Source organism: Musca vetustissima, unplaced genomic scaffold, assembly GCF_032173495.1.
Source record: "Musca vetustissima isolate MV318-11 ecotype Yass unplaced genomic scaffold, APGP_CSIRO_Mvet_v1 utg3616, whole genome shotgun sequence".
Lineage (NCBI taxonomy): Eukaryota > Metazoa > Arthropoda > Insecta > Diptera > Muscidae > Musca > Musca vetustissima.
The window spans coordinates 212863-235922 of record NW_026881604.1 but is presented as its reverse complement, the minus strand read 5'-3'; the positions used below and the strand labels follow the sequence as shown (position 1 = coordinate 235922).

Below are 23060 nucleotides of genomic sequence, written 5' to 3'. Positions count from 1 at the left end.
CCTTTATATTGGGGCTACCCAAAAAATAGACCTATGTATATAATGATTGTGGAGAGATTTGGTACCTATTATGAACTCGAAATACAAAATTACAGATAATTCGAGGGAAAAATTCAGTCCGAATAAGTGGACCTATATTTATAATTTTTAGTGGGAAAATTTGGTATCCAATAAGAACCCAGTTTATTAAATTTCAACGAATTCTGTTGAAAAACGCACTCAAGAACTCACAAGAACCCCAACTAAAAAATACCCCAAAATAAATTGGGGGTACCCTTATATGGGAGCTATGCCTAAGCGTTGACCGATATAGTCCATCTTCGAACTTTACCTGCCTGCAGACAAAAGACGACTCTATGAAAAAATTTGGGGATCTATCTCAATTCGTTTAGACGAGGCTAAATCGTCGTAGAATTCTACGCTGATTCGGAATATATACTTTATAGGGTCAGAAATGATTATTTCGATGAGTTACAAATGGGAAAACAGATTTATATACCCTCCATACTATGGTGGAGGGTATAAAAATGGAAGTCCTAGGAAAATAATATTTTCGAAAATCGCCTATTTTCGTTCATAAAGTACGTTGGAAACTAGGAAAGATCTTCACCGATTGGATTTATTCTATTTCATACGATACATATTTGTTAAAATTTGAAACTGAGTGCATTAATAGTTTTTGAGTTATCATGCCAGCCAATCGTAAAACACTCTTTCGAGAAAAACATATTCAAGTGTTGAGAAACGTTCTCGCTGTCATCTGTCGCTTACCCATTAAATCGATTATATCTTCAAGAGTTGTTGAAATTTTCACTTGAAATTTTAGAGAAATTCTTAAGAGGTTTTGGGTTGAAAATAAATAAAAGATAAAATACGAGTTTTTACACCGAGAATGAGGGGTCCACTTAAAGTAGATTGATACTTTCCTTTTAGCGGAATAGTTCCATAGAACTATTAGATATAGGTTTCCCTTACGAATTTCCAATTAATTGATTTTTTTATTTCCCGATAATTATCAATGCAGTCCTTCTTCGGAGGTATTCACAATTATTAACCCATTGTAACATTGAATAATTATATAATTGTTTTCGAAATGACTTGATTTTTTCTATGGGCTTGGTAAATAAATACAAGATACATTCTATAAAATAAATAAAACAATATATCTGTGGGGGGAAGGTGCAATATCTAGATACATAGGGTATGATTCTAATGGACTTATGAAATATATGTATGTGTGTACATTTATAAAATGTATACATTTGGAATGTTAAATGAGTTGTGTCGATAAAACACCGCTCCTAAATTTCTATGTTTTTTTTTAATATTTTGTGTATAATTTACGTATCACTGTGTTATGAACTGCAGAGCTTAAAAAGGTTGCAATTTGGAAATTTTTTGAAAACAGAAGTTGTTTTCAATACACGGAGTAATCTTTTTATATAAATGAAATTTTTAAAATGTATATTATTAAATTTCGATTCCTGTTTTTTTTTGGGAGAAATTAAAAATAAACCTAAAATTTGCAGCCCTATTCAGGGAGAATTCTTAAAAACAATTATGAGGATTTTCCACAATTTACTCCAAATATCATTGTGTTCAAAACAGACATCTTCTTTATGTGTATATATAAAAAACTAAAGTTATAGAATTAAAATCATGCTTTTTCTTCTCCTTGCTCTTCTCAGCCATTCGGATCCATATCCAAATGGCGAAAATTTGTCTCCATTGTCGATGATTTCGATTTGGCTGTGAGATTTGTTGAATTTCGTGGCTTTTGAGCCTTCAGCAATGAGGGTGACGATGAAGCGGCGTTTGCCGCCTGCATTGATGCCAATGAACCTCCGCCTATGCTGGCAGGAACTATAAATGCTGTACTTTTTGGACGAGCATTCGCCGTTGGCTTTGTGGTCGACGGTGTTGCTGTCAATGTTGTGGCAGTTAATTCTAATGCAGGTGTCAGTTGAGGTGTTGTTTTCTTTCGCGATAAATTCGTAGATTTTTTATGTTTGGAATTGTTGTTGCTGTTTGAATGATTTGAATGCTTTGGTGGCGAAGAGTTGGTCATCCCTGTTATAAACGATGAGGTATTTTGGCTTGCTGCAATATCACTTAAACGATGATCCTAGAAAAAACAAAACGAACAAAAACATTATTCCATTTTCCATAATCTATTTCGCACTGACCTCTCCATTCATGTGAAATCCATTTCTCAAAATTTCACCCGTAACATCCGCATCCGTGGTGGGTGTTATTGTGGCCGCCGCCTCCTCCTCATCCAATAGACAAATGCCATCAATCGAAGTGGAATGTTTGGGAAAATTAGCATGGAACTGTTTTGATTTTATGGAATTTGTGGCACTACTGCCGTTACTATTACTACGACTTAAATTACTACTGCGCAGTGTGCCACCAAAGACCGTGGAAATACTCTCGACCGGCACAGCGGCCAGGCTAATGGAATTTGGCGGTACACCACTGTTGGCAGCAAAAGCAGAGGAACTTTGTTTTTGTGATGACGATGACGTTAAGCCCACAATACTGGGTGCTGTATTCTTGAAGGGTATAAAAAACGGCTTATTCGAATTACTATCCTGGTGTCCGGATGTTCCACCAGCATTTCCATTACCCTTTGATTTCTTTTGTGGACTTATTTGACACAATGGAATGGATGAGAGATTATGTTCAGCACCTATATAAAATCCACTTAGAATGGAAGCATTATTTGAACTTTCCATACTCTCGAGGCTTGGGCGTACCACATAGGCACTGCCACCACCAATACCGCCATTTCCACCCCCACCATTGGCAAGCTGAGTGGTTTCATAAAGGGCGCGATCGCCAGCCAAAATATCCAAATGCCTGGCCATGGCCTTTGGGATGAGGGTTTGCATTTCATGTGAATCCGGAGGCATGGTATTGGAGCTGAGGCCTCCAGCACTGCCACTGGGCAGATTAATGTTACTTAGATTTCCGAAATGTATATCTGTAGGCGTTGAGAGGTGGGTGGGTCCATGTTGACGGGCCTTGAAACGTTTACGTTGGAACATAATCAGCAAGGCAAAGCCAAAGATGCAAAATATTGACAACAAAGAGCCAATGGCAATGCCACTATAAACCTCGGTAGTGGATCCGGAACTTTCAATTTCCAAGGTTCGATGATTAATATTACGCAAATCAATTGAAACTGGGGCTCCCACGCCAGTTTCACCCACCACTCGTACCGAAATGTTGATTTTGGCCTCCTCCGATATATTTGGAAACTAGAAGAAAAAAATGTCATTATTTCAATTCTCTCAATATCTTATTTTTATCCTCCTTACCTTATAAAAACACACGGCACACTCCATTACATTCGTCTCATGCGTCACATTACCCAATGTCCACAGGATATTGTAATGATGTATTTTCCCATTCGGTTGCAGCGGTGGATCCCAATTCAATTTCAAACCATTATGCCGCGTCACTCGTTGATTACTTATCGTACCGGGGGGATCTGGCAGTGTAACCACATCTAATTGACCATAGAATAGATTTGTATCACAACTTGAAAAATGAAAACTATAATGGGTATTCGGTCGCAGTTTTGTAACTTCTAATTCGGAATTGATAATGGTTCGATGTTCACATTTTCTTTCGTCTTTTATTATGCGTGGATAATGGATTTGTAGATGACAAACTTGTACGCAAGTCTCATTGAAACTTTCCTGAAAATGAAATTGCAACATACGGGATTCAACGATGGTGAGGTGATAGGGTGTGGCAATGGTCTCGCCAGTGTCGTTGACAACCTAAATGAAGGGAAAGGATAATTAGGTATTAGAACGTAGGAAAGTTTATAATTATTATAATTTTGTTAAATTAATAAACAATTTTCTTACACATATATTTTAAAGGATTTTTTAAAAGATTTCAGGGTACACCTGAGCATTTATCTTGTTCGAAATAGTTCTGAAACATTGAAAAGTATATACATTTTTATTACCAAAATTATATTCTTGTGAAAAAAGTATAGGTCGCCAGCAATAATGATCCAAATTATATAAAAGGTGGTACTCCTCATCTACGTAGCCCAAGTAAAACCCCCTTTGAAATTGGCAAAAATCGATTCAGATTTAGATCGCATATACTTTTTTTAATTTTGCTTAGATTTAGGAATGTTTTGGTTTGATTTCAATTACTTCATACAACTATGTAGTTCACACATTTAATTTCGTTCTATTCCATGTCAATGTTCCTCTACATATGTTATGTCTCATCTATGGACAGGATGTCGTACCTATGAAAATGTATCTGTCAACTGGAATCATGAACCGGGCAGTGAGACCTAAATTGACTTCCTTTACATTTGTAAATGTTTATTATAATTTTATTCCGAAAATGGAGTTGATAGGGGTTTTTTCATTTATATGGAGAATATTTTTTGATATCTTTAAATCAGATTTCGAAGTTCTTCTTTTCTCATTAAAAACTCTCTAATATTGGCGAGGGGGCGTATACAAGCAGACAACTATTATACGCTCCTATGGACATTACACTGAAACATTAACCAATATACAGTTGAAATGTTTATACCCTTCACCACACTGTGGTACAGGGTGTTATGTCTTTGTGAATATGTTTCTAACAGGCAAAATCAAACGAGACCGACACATGGTTCCTTTTGAGAATATGCATAGAATGACTTTCAGAGTCGATTTATGCATGTCCGTCCGTCCGTCTGTAGATGTTAAATTGCCAACAAAGAGCAGGTCACATTTATGATCCGATTTGAAGAAACCTATTGAAATTGAAGAAAATGGGTTCGTATATAGCTCCCATATATATTTTCTTCCGATTTAAGGTAAATGGTGCACCAAAGTCTTTATATATCTTTCGATTTGCACGAAATTTGGCATAGAGTACTGAATTAGTTCCAGAATGATGTGTGCCAAGTTTCGAGAAAATCGGTTAAGATTTAGATATATCTCCCATATATAGTTTCGTCCGATTTAATATAAATGGTGCACCAAATTCCCTATTTAACTTTCAATTTGCACGAAATTTTGCATAGCGTACTGAAATGAATCTAGAATGACGTGTGTCAAGTTTCGAGAAAATCGGGTCAGATTTAGCTCACATATATATTTTAGTCCGATTTAACATAAATGGTGCACCAAAATTCCTATATAACTTTCTATTTGTACAAAATTTGGCATTGCGTGCGGAATTAAGTCTAGAGTGATATGTGTTAAGTTTCTTCAAAATCTGTTCAGATTTAGATATAGCTCCCACATATATTTTCGTCCGATTTTATGTAAATGGTGCACCAAGGTCCCTGTATATTCTTCGATTTGCACGAAATTTGGCATAGCGTTCTGAATTGAGTCTAGAATGATGAGAGGTAATTTTCGGTAAAATCGGTTCAGATTTCGATATAGCTCACATATATATTTTCGTCCGATTTAATATAAATGTTGCGCCAAAGTTCCTATATAACTTTAAATTTGCACGAAATTTGGCATAGCGTACTGAATTAAGTCTAGAACGATGAGTAAAAAGATTCGTGAAAATCGGTTCAGAGTTAGATATATCTCTCATATATATTTAAGACTTGAAATAACGTTATTTAATTTTGTTGAAATTGTTGCAGTTGCAGCCATAGCTTACATATGTATTTCGAACGGGTGTCTCATTGAGATAACATTTTTAACATTGTGAAGTACCGAATAGGGTGTATCAATTTTGCTATAAATCGTTTTCCATAATTGGCATGCAACACACAACAGTGGGAAAGGTGTGGTATTGTTTGTAAATGCCTTGTTTACGTCGAAGTGAGGCTCCAGCGAAATTCTCATGCAGTTTATGTCGTTGGTCAAATCTGTCCGAATGAAATTAAATTTAGCAATAGCTTCTGGGGAGAATATCCCAACAAAAAACTAAGGGAACCTCGGCAAACAATGCCATAGTTTGAAGAAAGACTTGAGTATGTTCCTTCGATTGGACCTTGACACATATGTACAATATACTCAAAGTGGTGAAGGATATCATATTGTTGGCCCAGTCCGACTTTACTATAGAATAAAAACCTGCCTCAGACAATTTACATTGGCAAAAAGTCGGAGGGTCCCGATATTTTAACGAAATTTGAAAAGGTGGAGGGTTTAAAAGGTCGGTCGGGCCGAACATAATTTTATCTCCCTTCAACTTGATTTGAGCCCAAAACATAGATTTTCCAAAAAAAAAATCCTTTGTCAATATCCTAACCTAACGTAGGTCATACGAAAAAAAACATTGGCCATCCCAAATATTCAAGGTCATACAAGAGAAAGACATGTATTTTTTTTAGTCCGTTTGGGGACTCCTTTAAATATTACAGGATTTTATATTTATTTCAGAACCATGTGAAAAATTTAATATCATTCGGAAAGCCATAGGGTGTTTTGTGCATCATTTACTTGAAATCAGACAATATTAGATAAGGTAGAAATGATAACATTTCCAAAAAATTAGGGCTATAATTATTTCCGGGTCAATTCAATGTATGTGATAAATTTCGAGTCAATCGGACAATCTATACATCGGAACTGATCTAAACCTCTAGCAAATTTCAACAAAACTTAACTCATGTCATTCTTGTTTGAAGTTGGAAGTCCATAAAAATTCCGTTCCAATTGGAAATACGTTGAATATTTTATTCTCGACTTAACTTATTACGCTATGCTAAATTTCGTGTCATAGATAGGTCTTTGGGACATAAAATCCCAACCGATTACTAGTAAATTCTATAGGGGCTTGTTCTTGATCCAATATAATGTGTTCTATCCTACACATGTACGTGGAAAAACAAGCGAACTGTCATTCATAAATTGACTCAGGCAGTAAATCTAAGAATATCCAGAAAATAAATACTACAGCGTGGTACATGCTCAGCTTTTTTAAGAATCAATTTCTTATTTATATTGAATTCAATATCAAAATAATTACCGTTTTCCATTCGACATAACGAAAATCCTGTGCTAAATTTTCATTATCCGTCGTTATTACCAATATCCTTAACTTGAGACGTGTAAAATTCGATAACATTAAACCCGTAACATTGGCATGTAGCACTAAGCTATAAATATCCTCATCCGATTCAAGATCATCTGGCATACTGACATCATTATCACCATAACTTGTAATGGCATTTTTTAATACCCGTCGGGATTCCATCATATTCAGAGGATATATGCGGGTCAGCTTATGACTAATATCCTGCAATGTTAAATTAACATGTTGCATTGTGCCCAATAAATCCGGGCTGAGAAGGATTTCGGGAGCGGGTTGAGTGTAATTCGTTGAAAATTGCACAATGAAATATTTCTCATTATTGAAATCCGTCAGAGACCAGGTGACAAAGGTATTATTGCCGAAGTGTACAATGCGGGGAGGTACTGTCAAGAGAAGAAAATACAAATTATTTTGGAGGCATCAGAGGGAACCTTAATGTAATATACTTACATCCTTGTGTACAACAGGTCACCGGTTGACTCCTCAGCGTACTCTGTATCGTATGCTGAGTACGATCAATACCCACACTTATCTCCGAGGTAGACATTAGAACCCGAGTTATCAATTCAAAGGGTTTAATGTATGGTAAATGTTTGTCGATCACAACATAGGAGGCGTTCAATTTCATCGGGGAATATGGAGAGATCCAACGAAAGGGATTCGTTTGCACAATGTGGACTATAAAAAGAGACTAGAAATAAAAACAAAATAATTATTTTTCACAAACAAAAAATTCCCAATCCCTCTTACCACCGATGCATCGGTTTCAAATGTCACATTAACCGAATTAAAGGTGTGTGCAAAGCAACGTATATTTCTCAGCGGATTCGGTTTCTCATCTCCCTTATTTTTCAGCCTTATTTCTCCAGCTGTATAAACTTCACCGGCCACATTTCTCGCAAAGCACTGATATATACCATTCTCCTCGGGATCAAATGAGGGTATCAACAACTCATTACCATTAATGTAGCGCGTAAATGAACTACTAAATTGGGCGCCATTATGATACCAGGTTATAATGGGACGTGGATTTCCCGTGACTAGACATTTATAGGTGATCGGCGAAGCAATAATGCCATCTTTGACACCCAACTCTTCCACCACCATTGGCGGTGTCGTGACAATAACATGAAATGTCTGATTACTATAGGCCGTCGAACAGGTGTAGTAGCCTTCATATTCATCGATACTCGATCGTATATGGTACTCCTTACTGTTGTTGGCCAAACGTATCCATGGCGAACTGAAAGTCTGCTGAAACCACCATTCAATTGTCGCATCATCGGTTAAGGCGCAACAGCTTAAATTTAAATCTCCACCAGTTGGCACAAATAGCGTTGTGTTCTGTAGATGAGGTATTAGTTGAGCATTGTTTAGTGTCCTGCCTTCGCCATGCACAACGCTGAGAGTCATCAGGAATTGTCGATGACTCTTTGAGGTAAAACTGTTGTGTGCAACGCATCTGCAATGGGAGAGAAAATATATTTTGGTTTAATAAACCAGTAAGGAAAGTAGTAAAGTCGGACTGGGCGGACTATATGATACCCTTCACCACTTTGGCTGTATTGTACATATGTATCCTTACAATTGTATGTCAATGTAACATCGAAGGAACATACTCATGTCTTTCTACAACCTATGCTAAATTTAATTTTATTCGGGCAGATTAAGAGTCGTTTGTGTACCTTGGGACAAGTCTCAATGTGATACGTTGTGCAACATTTCGTGTTAATCGCACAAACATTAAGAGTTTGGTGCACCATTTACAAAAAATCGGACGAAAATTATATCAAAATCTGAACCGATTTCCCGAAACTCACCACTCATCATTCTAGACTCAATTCATACGCTATGCCAAATTTCGTGCAAATCGAAAGATATATCGGGTCTTTGGTGTACCATTTACTTAAAATCCGACGAAAATATATATGGGAGCTATATCTAAGTCTGATCCGATTTTCTCGAAACTTAACACACGTCATTGTGGACCAAATTTAGCACTCGATGCTAAATTTCGTGCAAATCGAAATATATATATGGACTTTGGGGCATCATTTACATTAAATCGGAAAAACTATATATGGGAGCTATATCTAAATCTGAACCGATTTTCTCAAAATTTAACACACGTCATTGTGGACCTAATTTAGCACTCTATGCCAAATTTCGTGCTAATCGAAAGATATATAGGGACTGTGGTGCCCCACTTACCTTAAATCGGACGAAACTATATATGGGAGCTATGTCTAAATCCGAACCGATTTTTCAATAGGGTTCGTCCTTGGGCCGAATAAGTGACTTGTGCCAAATTTCATCCAAATCGGATCATAAATGCGACCTGTACTTTTTTACAATTTAACATCTACAGACGGACTGACGGGCATGCATAAATCGACTCAGAAAGTGATTCTAAGCTTATTCTCAAAAGGAACCATGTGTCTATCCTTTTGCATGTTACAAACATATGCACAAAGACTGTACCAAAGTGTGGTGGAGGGTATAAAAATCCACAGTCTTTAAAAAAATATTTTTAAAAAATCAGCGCCTGTTGGTAGACATTGAAAAAACCAGTGAGCGGAGCAGTATAGCCATACGATACGCTACACATCTACCGCGGAACTGTAACATTTTGCGGCAATATTTCGTGATATCCACGCCCTGTTGCCCGATTAGAGGTCAAGAGCACCTCTTCCTTACCCTGACATATTTTCCTAATATTACTAATGTCCTGTACAGTCCTTCTAATTACTTGTCCATATTCCCTTCACCGTAGGACTCGAAAAAAACACAAAAAAAATATGTTGTCGGTTCATTTCATGCCAAAATTATTATCTGATCATCGCCGAAAATTAAAGGCGTTGTCCTTGACCATAACTGGAACCACGTGGAGCTTTTAAAAGCGAACTTTTAAAAGCTAAATAATATCTGAATACGTTAGCATCTGTAAATATTTAAGTCTAACTCCCACATACGAGTACATAGGACAATATAATTGGTATCAATTTATATGCCACCCACTCCTTTTGGATATACTTTCAACTTCTCGGGTCTCTGGTCTACGTCCTTCAGGAGTAATACAAATTTTGTCATTACTCACACAAAAGTCAGAGTTCTTTTGACCCGCCAGAAATTGACCGATCTTTATCAAACCAGCTATGCTTATTACTTGGCCTAATTATCCATGTAAAAATTCATGATGTTTGGGCCAAACTTGCGGTCTCTGTAGCGACCAGAAAAACGGACAAAAGTTAAGTATTTGGTCCATTTCATCCCCTAATTGTTAAACGATATTTACCAAACACATTAGGGGTCTTCATTGGGTTGATCCCATCCTACATGCAAAATTTCGTGAAGATTGGTCCATAACTATGGCCTGTATCGTGTTTACAGTTAGTCGAGATATTACGATCGGTATACTAAAAGGTGGGTATACTTAAAGGTGGACCAATATTTCGCGGCGTTACAAACTTTTGGGGCTGCACAAAGCTATAATACCCTGAGAACATAGTTGTGTAGGGTATAAATATTTAAAACCAGTGAGCGAAGCAGTATAGTCGGCCGGGGCCGACCATATGATACCCTACACAACTACCACCGAAATCTAACTTTTGCGTATGTTTATTTCGAGCCTGATCTATATTTCGTGATATTTGCACCCTCTTGACCGATTAGAGATCAACAGAACATCTTCTTACACTGACATATTTTCCGAATATCCCAATATTCTGTACAGCCCTTCCAACTACTGGTCCAGATTCACTTCACCGTGTGTTGTGTTGTGATTTTCGGCTTGTGGCTTAAGATTGACTCGAAAAAATACAAAAAAAAAAAAAAATACTTTTGGGTCCACTTCATCCCTATATTATTATCTTATCATCACCGAAAATTATAGGCGTTATACTTGACTATACCTGGATCCTCATAGAAAATTTCAATGCGATCCGCGTTATATTTCCCCCCTCTATTGTGGTAATATGTTACTAAATAATATATGAATGCGTAATCTCCTGAAAATATTTACGTGTAACTCCCACATCCGAGTACATACGACCATATAATTGGTATCAATTTAAAGGTGAACCACTCCTCTTGGATATACTATCAACTTCCTGGGTCTATGTCCTTCAGGAGTAAATATATATGCTATAGAATACAAATTTTGTCATTTTTCACACAAAAGTCAGGGTCCATTTGACCCGCTAAATATTGGCCGATCTTTATCAAAACGGGCATGCTTATTCTTTGGCCCGATCCCCTTCTCCATGCAAAAATTTGCGATGTTTGGGCCATAATTGCGGCCTCTGGAGCGACCAGAAAAACCGACAAAAATTAAGTATTTGGTCCATTTCATCCCCTAAATATTAACCGATCTTTACCAAACACAATAGGGGTCTTCATTGGGCAGAACCCATCCTACATGCAAAATTTCGTGAAGATTGGTCCATAACTCTGTATCGGGTTTACAAATTATAATGGACAGACGGACGGACGGACGGACGGACACACATGTCTAGATCGACTCATCTAGTCGAGATATGACGATCGGTATACTTAAAGGTGGGTCTAGGACCAATATTTCGCGGCGTTACAAACTCTTGGGGCTGCACAAAGCTATAATACCCTGACAACATAGTTGTGTAGGGTATAAAAATCACGCATGTGTTCAATAAAATGTTACCCTTTTTAACATTTCTTCGATAAAAACAAATTTTACACAAAAAGTATTCATTAACAATTTTCACAAAAAAAAAAAAAACTTGTTCAATAACAAATACTATCATAGCAAATATCTTTGATAATAAGTTATGTTAACATTTTCCACATTCGTTAATAAATTTAATAAAAATATCATTTATCGAACACATACACAATTTCATCCATAACAACTTTTTGCATACAAAATTCGTGGTGTTTTTTTTTTTTTGTAACGTTTTATACTCACTTGTATTTGCCGGAATTTCGTTGCCGGGCTTTTCTCAATACCAAGCTGCCATTTGACAGGAGCAGGAAACTGTAAATGAGGAAAAAACCAATATCCGATTACATACATATATAAATTTACATAATTTTCGAACTCATCAAAACTAAAAATAAGTTCACACCACTGCCACACATTCAAAGCCGAATAAATAATCGACGAGGGGCACAAAAAGGGCATTTCATATGAAACTTAAAGTTTGGAGCGAAAATAATTAACAGCCATCAGGAACACTCACATTCACACACACACCCACACCGATACAACTTTAACATTGGTTTGGTCACGTCAACACCCTGCCATAACAGTAAAACCAAAGCAGAAAAAGAAGGCAACAGGGTAACACGTTCAGATACAAAATAAAACAAGAAGAAACAAAGCAGAGCGGACACATTCACGCATATCCAGTAGCAACTTTTTATGACATAAAAAAGAGCAGGATACGGATAAGAGTCCTTTGTTTGGGAAATCTAAAGTTTTTTTTTTTTTGTTTCGCGTGTGTATGTGCTTTACAACACCAGGTGTTGACAACATCATGCTTGGGTGAGTGGGTGTGTGTGTGTGTGTGTGTGTCTCCTTTCCATTATACTCGCCTGTTGTCATTGGATATTTCCGATAACGATACATTTCCATAGAACCAGGTTACATTCGCTGGCGGGACACTGTATACGGGGCAATTTAACGTGTAGGTTAATCCTATAAATGCCGTTAAATTGATATTTGCCGGTCGTCGTTTGAGCACTGAAAACAAAAAAAACAAAAATAAAACATTTTTTTGAGGTTAAAAAAATAAGAAATTAATAACATTACACGAGAAGTTGACGATTTTTTTGCTGACAAAATATTTCACAGTCAAATGCTTGAGTAAAATTGATTGATCGATTGATGATGGATTGATGTTGTTGTTGTTGTTGGAGAATGAATTTATTAAACCCATTTGAATGTTATTGAATTATTGGATTGTGCAAAATTATTCAAAGGATTTTTTTTCCCCCATTTTGAATGTTTTTAAGTTTTGTCATTGCGATCAGAGTCAATCAAATTGTATTCAGTGAGTACAAATGTTATTAATTGATTTGGACGGTGTCGAATCATTTAATTGTAATCGAGAACTGAATGATTAAATCTGAATGAATATTGAGTTAAAATGCGAGGAAATTAATAAAGTAAAATTTTAAAAATGTTGTTGTGTATCACTTTAGGATTGAAATATTAATATACTATCGCCTAAAGCTCCAAATAAGGTGTACTTTCGTATTTTTGGTTCAGTGTACGGTATATCAGATTTTCCGGATTTACGCAGAATTTTGCACAGTGTATCGAATTGAATCTAGCACAACATTAGTTAAAATTGCTTTAAATAGTTTCAGATTTTGATATTAATCCAGTAGTTAACATTATACATTGTCATATTAGTGGTGGATGTAAGTCCCTAGGTCAACCCAATTGACATTATAAGTCAGCACCGTTCGTCATTTCATAATTCGTCATTTCATAATTCATAAAATGTACCCTCAATAGTTTCCTGATTTTTAGGCTTCTAACCACATTTAGGTCCACTACATTCCCTAAATATCATCTGATTATCACCGAAAATTGCAGATGGCGTCCTGGACCAACTCGGGTCCTTTAAAATTCCCTAAATATTGAAGATATTTACCACAACAATAGGGGTCTTCATTGACCAGAACCGGTCGTAACGATTAGTACATAACTGTGGCCTGTGTCGTGTTTACAAATTATAATATGTATTTATTTCGTTTTATGGGGCTGTATCAAAACGGGGATCAATATTGATAACTTTGACTAGTGAAATCATTTGTAGTAGAGAGATTGAGTAACACACAAAAGTGGGGGCCACTCTGAAACTTTGGTCAATATTAATTATATACTTCGCCACACTGTGGTGCAGGGTATTATGTCTTTGTGCATGTGTATATGTTTGTAACAGGCAAAAGGAATCGAGATAGACCCATATGTATAGAATCACATACTGAGTCGATATATGCATGTCCGTCCGTCCGTCTGTTGAGGTAAAATTGTAAACAAAGTACAGGTCGCATTTTTGATTCGAATTGCATAAAATGAAATTTAACACAGCTCATTCATTAGGCCCAAGGGCGAACCCTATTAAAATTGGGAAACATCGGTTCAGATTTAGATATAGCTCCCATATATACATTCGTCCGATTTTATGTAAATGGTGCAACAAAGTTCCTATATATATATTGATTTACACGAAATTTGGTATAGCCTACTGAATTAAGTCTAGAATGATGTGTGCTAAGTTTCGTGAAAATCGGTTTAGATTTAGATATAGCTCCCATATTTAGGTAAATGGTGGACCAAAGTCCCGGAAAATCATTCGAGTTGGGTCTAAAATAATGTGTGCTAGGTTTCATGAAAATCGGCTCACGAAATTTGGCATAGCGTACTGAATTGCGTCCAAAAAAAATGTGTGCTAGGTTTCATGAAAATCGATTTAGATTTAGGTATAGCTCCCATATATATTTTGGTCCGATTAAATGTCTTTGATGCACCAAACTCGATTTGCACGAATTTTGGTATAGCGTACTGAATTAAGTCTAGAATAATGTGTGCTTAGGGTATCATATAGTCGGCCCAGTCCGGCTTTATTACATTCCTTACTGGTTTTTATAAGGGGGATACCCGAAAACTTGGGTTTGTGCGATTTCATCAAATTATGCACTAAATATCCAAGGTTTGTCCGATTCAGATGAAATCTTGGAAAGCGCGCTTTGCTGCCGCCTATCGAATGGCTCTTTACGTTATTTTCCTTGAATTCACACAAATGGTACACCAAAGACTCTAAGTCTGCATAATTGACATGGAATTTTGCATCGATGACATGCGTACGGATTGATTTAAATTGGTTTATATATCTTTTAAGACCTTTTATATATTTTTGTCCGATTTCATGTCAATAGGCCTTCTACGATGATTTGCTTGTTATAACGAATGGTATCATATTGTCGGCGACGTCTGACTTTTTAGCTTTCCTTAATGGTTTTGAAGAGCTTATTTGCCCTCAACAAAATTAGATTGTTCAATTAAAGCCATTTCTAAATGGAGATTATGGCAAAAGCGGTACACCCATGGACTATGGACAGGATTTTCAATTGAATTGAATGTGATTAATATTTTGGATTGTCATGGAATGTCAAATCTTCCCACTGATACTACTAATTGTGGGTTGTGGAGGCTGACAATTAGATATAGAGAAACTTATCAATTTAGGTTAAAGCTCCCACGTAAAAGTACCGACCTTCTTTCGATATTTTGAAGGATTTATCTGCATTTCCCTTTTGAAGTGGCTGTAATTTAGTATTCCGTATCTTTCAGGGTAAATTTATTAATGTAGAAAGTGTTCTACATAGGTCTCTGTTTTGACATAGCATCAATAAAAAGGATCCGTTCTATTGCCTTCCTTCGAGACGCGACAATTTTCAGTACTCTGAGGGTTCTTGTAAGTTGCCATTCCGGATTCGGGTGAATAAAAAACTTTTTTCCTGAATATTTTCACTATAGGTTCATGGTTTTGTCACCACACCAATACAAAGGCACCTCTTAATTTTAGGAACATTTTTACACCGAGTGTCTGTCTACTGGTACCTAATTTACAATGTCATAGTCACCTTATGAAATTTTCGACCTTTTTAAGAAATGCACACCACATGGAGAGTATAAAACAGTAAGGAAAGTAGTAAAGTCGCAATGAGCCGACTATATGATACCCTTCACCATTTTGGGTATATTGTACATATGTATCCTAACAGATGTCGCCTTTTTGGAACATTGACATGAAATGGAACGAATTGAAATATGTGATCTTTATCTATATTTAAACCGACTAACATCAATCCCTACACATGTCATTATACAACCTTTGCTACATTTGGTAAATCGATTTAAAATTTAATCTCAATCAGACATCCATTGATTACTTGGTTTACAATTAAAATGAATAGGTCAAAATTATTTCAAGGAAACTTGCCAGACATTAGCACATATCATTCTAGACTTAATTCAGTACAAATCGAATGATTTTCAGGGACTTTGGTGCACCATTTAGCTAAAATTGAACGAGACTATATATGGGAGCTATATCTAAATCTGAAGCGATTTTCACGAAACTTAGCACACATCATTATAGACTTAATTTTGTAGGCTATACCAAATTTCGTGCAAATCGAACCATATATAGGGACTTTGGTGCACCATTTATGAATGAAAATATATATGGGAGCTATATCTAAATCGGAACACATTTTCACCAATTTCAATAGGGTTCGTCCTTGGGCCAAATAAATCAGCTGTAACAATTTCATCCAAATCGGATTATAAATGCGACATGTTCCTTGATTACAATTTAACATTAACAGACGGGCGACTCGCATAAATCGACTCAGAAAGTGATTCTATGCATATTCGCAAAAGCATGGGTATATCTCGATTCCTTTTGCCTGTTACAAACATATGCACAGAGACATAATACCCTGTACCACAGTGTGGTGAAAGGTATAAAAATCGACCCTTCCGACTTTTTACTTGTTTTTATTTCAGATGATTGATCTGCTGTAGCCTGCCCTAGTTGATGGATGCCTAAGAATGCCTCATTAAATATTGTGCAAAGGTTGGGGTCCTTCAATTCCTTGTATGTATTATCCTCATGTGTTGAATCCAAAAATGTTTTAAAATAATTTTTCCTTCTTCGGTAGGAATCCAAACCTCTCCCCCTCTGTTTATAGTCTGACACATTAAAATCATATTTACGTTAAAATATTTAACTAAAGTTCAATGAACTAAACCAATGCCAACAATATTACAATAAACAATTAATTTTCATCGAATCACATCACAGCCAAAAACAACGTCAAAAAAGTTCCAGAGCCAAAAACATAAAATTTAGTTTAAGAACTTCTTAAGGTAACTCATTTTTCTCAAAAGCACAAACTCTTAATGTGTTCTTTTAATCACATTACCATACCCCTCCTTTTTTTAAAAAAAGGGTATTTGATACGAATTTTTAATTGATTTTTGTTGTTGTTGTTTTATTTTTGTTTCTTCTCTTCTTACCAGGATACTCGACCGTAATACTTTCGGATATAACCGCCGTTTCGTTAGCATTGATTTTGCATCGATACACTCCACTAACTTTCTCGGCAGGTGGTAAGCGTAGCGTTCCATTGCGATAGACATAATAATCGTTAAGTTTTCTTGGTAGAGTTTTTAAGATGTTATCGTTGAAGAACCATGTATAAAAGTAATTGGTTTCATCTGCAAATGAACGTAGAAGAAGAAGAACAAGAAAATTATTCTCATTAACATGTGAAGCACAATCACACTCACATCTACATACGTATTCGTATATGTGAATATTATTATATAACAAACATGATCGTTTACTTACTCTGATAGTAGGATTCATCAATTGTAGCCTTACACGAAAGATAATGAGGAATATGGGGTCGGGTTATTATGACTCTCGTTTCGGAGGGACTTTCAAGTTGTAAAAACGGTCGTTGATTCAGTGCCGGATTACCATTAACTGCAATGAAAAGGAAAAAAATACAAAAACAATTCGAATCAGATTCATGTCAATTTGTTTTCTGCAATTGACATCAGCCAATGTATCAATAATCTCTTGAGATTCAATGGATGTGATAAAGTAATATAGGTGTATGAGTGTCTTTGTGTGTGCATGTGGCTCCATAAGTATACATTTAAACTGGAATCTATTTGAGCATAAACTAATGCGAATGCGATTCAAATCATTCAATGATTTATATTCACTTGAAAAGATTTTGTAAGAAACACTAAATTAGTGTCGATATGGAAATGAAATTGGTTGCAGAACTTTAAATGAACGGAATCTTGAACATCTTGGAAAGTGAATAATATGTACTTATATTCGAAGGAGCCAAATTGGAAAATGTTTTTTACTTTTTATGACCTACACAACTATGTTGTCAGGGTATTATTGCATCGTTTGGCCCCCAAACCGCGAAATATTGGTCGTAGATCCACCTTAAGTATACCGATCATCATATCTCGACTATTTGAGTCGATTATATAGTTATTTGTGTTCGAATGTTGGAGTTTTACGTAAATATTTACATGGGTCTACCTATTGTCATATTGTTTAGTATTCCATTGCCACACTAGGGAGCGGAAATGTCACGGAGATCGACGTTCATAATTTTCGATAATGATCAGATAATATTCAAAATAAATCAAAACAAAATTTTAGTGTGTTTTTATACCCTACACAACTATGTTGTCAGGGTATTATAGCTTTGTGCAGCCCCAAATGTTTGTAACGCCGCGAAATATTGGTCCTAGACCAACCTTTAAGTATACCGATCGTCATATCTCGACTAGCTGAGTCGATCTAGACATGTGTGTCCGTCCGTCCGTCTGTCCATTATAATTTGTAAACACGATACAGGCCACAGTTATGGACCAATCTTCACGAAATTTTGCATGTAGGATGGGTTCTGGCCAATGAAGACCCCTATTGTTTTTGGAAAAGATCGGTTAATATTTAGGGGATGAAATGGACCAAATACTAAATTTTTGTCGGTTTTTCTGGTCGCTCCAGAGGCCGCAATTATGGCCCAAATACTGCGAATTTTTGCATGGAGAAGGGGATCGGGCCAGAGAATAAGCATGCATGCTTTGATAAAGATTGGTCAATATTTAGCGGGTCAAATGGACCCTGACTTTTGTGTGAAAAATGAGAAAATTTGTATTCTTTGGCATATATATTTACTCCTGGAGGATGTAGACCCCAGGAGTTGATAGCATATCCAAGAGGAGTGGTTGGCCTTTAAATTGATACCAAATATAGTGATGTATCTACTCAGATGTGGGAGTTACAGTCAAATATTTACAGGTGCTTATGTATTCAGATATTATTTAGTAACCCATTACCACATTAGAGGGAGATATATCGCGCTGATGGCTTTGAAATTTTTCATGAAGTTCCAGTTATGGTCAAGAACAACGCCTACAATTTTCGGTGATGATCAGATTAAAATTTTGGGATGAAATGGACCGAAAACATAATTTTTTGTGTGTTTTCGAGTAGAGTATAATCCGAAAATCACAACACACCCACCGTGAAGGTAATCTGGACAAGTAATTAGAAGGACTGTACTGAATATTCGAAAAAAGTAAGGAAGAGGTGTTGTTAACCTTTAATCGGACAGGAGGGGGCAAATATCACGAAATATTACTCAGACTCGGAATAAACATCCTCAGAAAGTTAGAGTTCGTGGTAGTTGTGTAGGGTATCGTATGGTCGGCCCCGTCCGACTATACTGCTCCGCTCACTGGTTTCAAGTTGCTCTCGGCTTGGAATCAGGCTTACTAATTTGGAGGGCTGTATATCAGCGGGTCAAATCAACCAAGACCTTGCTATGTAGAATGTACGTTATGGCGTAATTGTTAAACACGGGAAAATCAAGGTTCGTAAAATAAAGAGGAGCTTTTGACCTCTAATCGGTCAAATATACTAAATATTGCTCAGACCATAAATTCATACTTTGTTCAGTGGTAGTTGTGTAGGGTATCGTATGGCCCCGTTATTATAATACATTGCAAAAAATAGCTAGTGGACATTTCTTATTGGATTGAAAACGTTGGCGATTTTCCAAAAATCTGAAAACCCCAAAACAGATAACGCATGGAAGAGTATAAAATGATTATATTACTGCAATTTACATTGCAAAGTTTTATGAGGCTATGCCTAAAGGGGGCTAATATTGATTACCTAGTTTAGGAATTATCTATTTCAATTCTTTCCTTCAGGAGGTATCATTATATATACTTCGAGGGTGGAATGATTACCACAGATGGCTAAATCGTCTTAGAATTCCATACTGGTAATTTCGAGTAAAGAATATCCCCCATATTATGGTGGAATGCGGCTATACGGAGACAAACTCAGAATGCGGAACAAATCATTTAACTATTTTCATATAAAAAACGGGTGTTATCTGGGAACTACCCCCAAATGAGGGCGAGTATAAATAATTTTTGGGAGAAAGATTTGTTACCATATACGACTACAAAATACAAAATTACAGCAAATTCTGTTGAAAACCGCACTCAAAAACCTCAAAATTCTAAAAATTGGAGGTATCGTTATATGGGGGCTACCAGAAAATGAGGACCGATATTTATAATTTATAATGGAGATATTTGGTACCCAATAAGAACACAATGTACAAAATTTCAGCGAATTCGGTTGAAATATGCGATAAACCCCCTATAATACCGAAAATTGAGGAATACCCTTATATGGGAGCTATGTCTAAACGTGTACCGATATAGCCCATCTTCGAACTTGACCTGCCTGCAGACAAATGACGACTCTAGGCAAAAGTTTGGCGATCTATCTCAATTCGTTTACGCTAGAGTGATTAAATATTACAGATGGACATGCAGAATAACATTCTATGTCGATTTCATCATGTCCGATTTCATTTTAAATCACAATCTTTTTTTTCGTATGGAAGAGCTTGGTCATATTTTTTACCAAAAAGTCCTGTAATTTGACATTCTGGTTTTTTTTAGTGTAGAAATATTGACTAATTTTTATAATTTTAAAGTTTTGGCCGATGTTCTACGCAGAAATGGATCTTGCATAGGCCCCATAAAATGACACCACCATATTTCTGTATTTGGATTTTCCCAACGAAGTGGTTGTATTTTTTCATTACTTGGAACGTAAAAATTAAAATTAATATAGGTCGAAATTCCAACAAAGCATCCATTCGAGGGTATATGGTTTTAAATATTCCCAATAGATTCCGTTTAATATTCGGTATATCACATCCAAAAATACATTCCGGGTTATCAGGGGTAAAAAATATATTGCAGAGACGTCCATGATTTGTCAAAGTCTCCATAATTAGTCATTCGAAGTTTTTTCTGGATAAAACCATATATGCAAAAAAATGTTGATGCAGTTCATCATTTCGCACCGAATTGGTGGCACATACAGGATGTACAAAATATTATTCGCACAAAATATTCTTTATAGGCCCGTATTATAAAATAGCCGATAGTAAACAGTCCCTCCTAATTTTCGGCATGTTGGGGCTATAGGCCATGCTGTGCAACCTTGTGTCTGCAATTTTTTGGGCAAAAGTAGGAATTATGGTCTTTGAACAAGTTAACAGTATTTACTAGTGATGAAGAAGGTTTATACAATGTTTTTTAGAAACCAGATTTAAAATAAATTATTTATCGACAATTTCCACACTGGAGCCATTGTTCGAGTGGTTGGATTATCATGGAGAACAATGATTTTCTCCTCTTGTTATTTTTAGAATTTTCTCCGAAGACTTCAGGCAAACAAATTGTGGTGTAGCACTCAGAATAGACAGTTCTACATTGTTTAAGTGGAACAGTCATAAAATTAGCGAACATTAGCTTTGAAGTGTTTCCACGAATAACTTTCGTTGGGTTTGGCTTGAAGACCTACACGGTTCATTGCTGTTTAGTTTTGGTCTCCTACACACCTGGTTGACTTTATAAGCGTCTTTTGAAGCATCGCGATCATATTTGTAATGCCTTCCCAAAATTTCCGTAGTTTGAGGTCATCCCATTTGGACCAGCTTGACACGAATTTCAAATTTTAAAGTTCTCATTGGGAGTCAAATCCTTGTTAATTACAATTCGGTGTACCGGTGTACCTTTGGCTATATCTCCACCTTTGGTAAGTTCAAGGTCTAGCCTAATTTATTAATTTGTGTTCCTGTAGATTGATTATTTATTATGTCCTGGTAGCAATTTATCATGAAATAGTCTCATTTGAAAGCCTCCATTGATTTTGAGGCTATAATAACTGTGGCCACTCTGCACTGCTTTATTATATATGCAGGCTATAAATCCCATTATCAAACATCATAAGAGTAGTAGTAGTAAAATTTGTGAATAATTGCATCTGTATGATTACTGAAACAGACGAAAGGACATGACTAATTTCATATAGAATTTGATTGTGATCAAATACTGTATGGGGGTGATGCGTTGCAAACACAATTACAAATTTAATATGCACTACTAAAACATAAAATATTTATATCGTATTTAATTTTAAAATAATGAATACACATTACGTTTTTGGAATTCATTCATTTAGAAAACTGTAAACTGGTTAACATACAAATCTCCAAAGTAATTTTGTTGATATTTATGTACATACATATGTACATACGTACCGAAGCGTATCTCTTATTTCCACTTAATTGAAAAATCACAAACGAGTTGTAAATAATATGTTATATAAATACTAATCTAGGTCGTTAGATTTTTGAAGTAATTTATTAAGTGTAAAGAAATTATTTGTGTGTATGTGTGAAGAAAATATTTAGGAGATATGAAGTGCTCAGAATGCCATGAGTTATTGACAAACTATAATTGTAATATGTATATCTAATTCTCACACTTCATGATTATCTTCGTACCCATCCTAATAAATTTACCAAAAAGAACACCGAAACCCACACGCATGTAGGAGATCATATGTGTACACATATAATATATTTAGGGTGTTTGTGATTCCATTTTTGCATTTCAATTTCATCTGAATGTTGCACTTCATGTGCACAAAATTTATAAATTTTCAATTTATCATTTCGCCCACTTATTTCGTTTGCCACAACTATTCACGTGAAGTAGTAACGTAATCAATTACAGTGTGGGGCAAAAGTAGTGTCATGGACTGCCTGTGATGCATGATGGAAGTTTAATATTGTAGCTACAATCTTCAAAATTTTCCCGAAGTCGGTGTTTGTTTTAGTCTTGGTTCATATGCAATACAAATTAATTTAAAGTTCTGGATTTGGGTATTCGAAAACTGATTGCAATATCTTGCCGAAGACTGATTGCAATATCTTGCCTCTGTTTACCTCTGGTTTTGTTACTTAACTTTTTTATGCAAACTTATTGTCGACACACTGTACATAGGTAAGATATGTCTCTATCATTGTTGTTGTTGTTTCATTTCAATTTTATC

At 35.9% G+C, this 23060-nt stretch overlaps 1 protein-coding gene across 1 annotated transcript; it reads right to left on the bottom strand.

The window, feature by feature from the left end:
• Nucleotides 1–1684: 1684 nt before the first annotated feature.
• On the bottom strand, nucleotides 1685–22567 carry LOC133327558 (uncharacterized). Its single transcript, XM_061536076.1, has 11 exons — nucleotides 22528–22567; nucleotides 17442–17579; nucleotides 17108–17308; nucleotides 12604–12751; nucleotides 11975–12043; nucleotides 7783–8494; nucleotides 7483–7723; nucleotides 6967–7415; nucleotides 3324–3791; nucleotides 2187–3263; nucleotides 1685–2125 (listed from the first exon to the last, which is right to left on the bottom strand). The coding sequence occupies exons 1-11, from the start codon at nucleotides 22565–22567 to the stop codon at nucleotides 1685–1687; spliced, it is 3984 nt and encodes a 1327-aa protein (XP_061392060.1).
• Nucleotides 22568–23060: the final 493 nt, after the last annotated feature.

Bases quoted from the DNA above. Each gene is read 5' to 3' on its own strand.
- LOC133327558 (XM_061536076.1), bottom strand. From the start codon at position 22,567: ATGATCTCCTACATGCGTGTGGGTTTCGGTGTTCTTTTTG. The intron at 7,416-7,482 runs GTAAGTATATTA...TTCTCTTGACAG, and splicing joins GACCTGTTGTACACAAGGAT to TACCTCCCCGCATTGTACAC. The intron at 2,126-2,186 runs GTCAGTGCGAAA...TGTTTTTTCTAG, and splicing joins GATTTCACATGAATGGAGAG to GATCATCGTTTAAGTGATAT.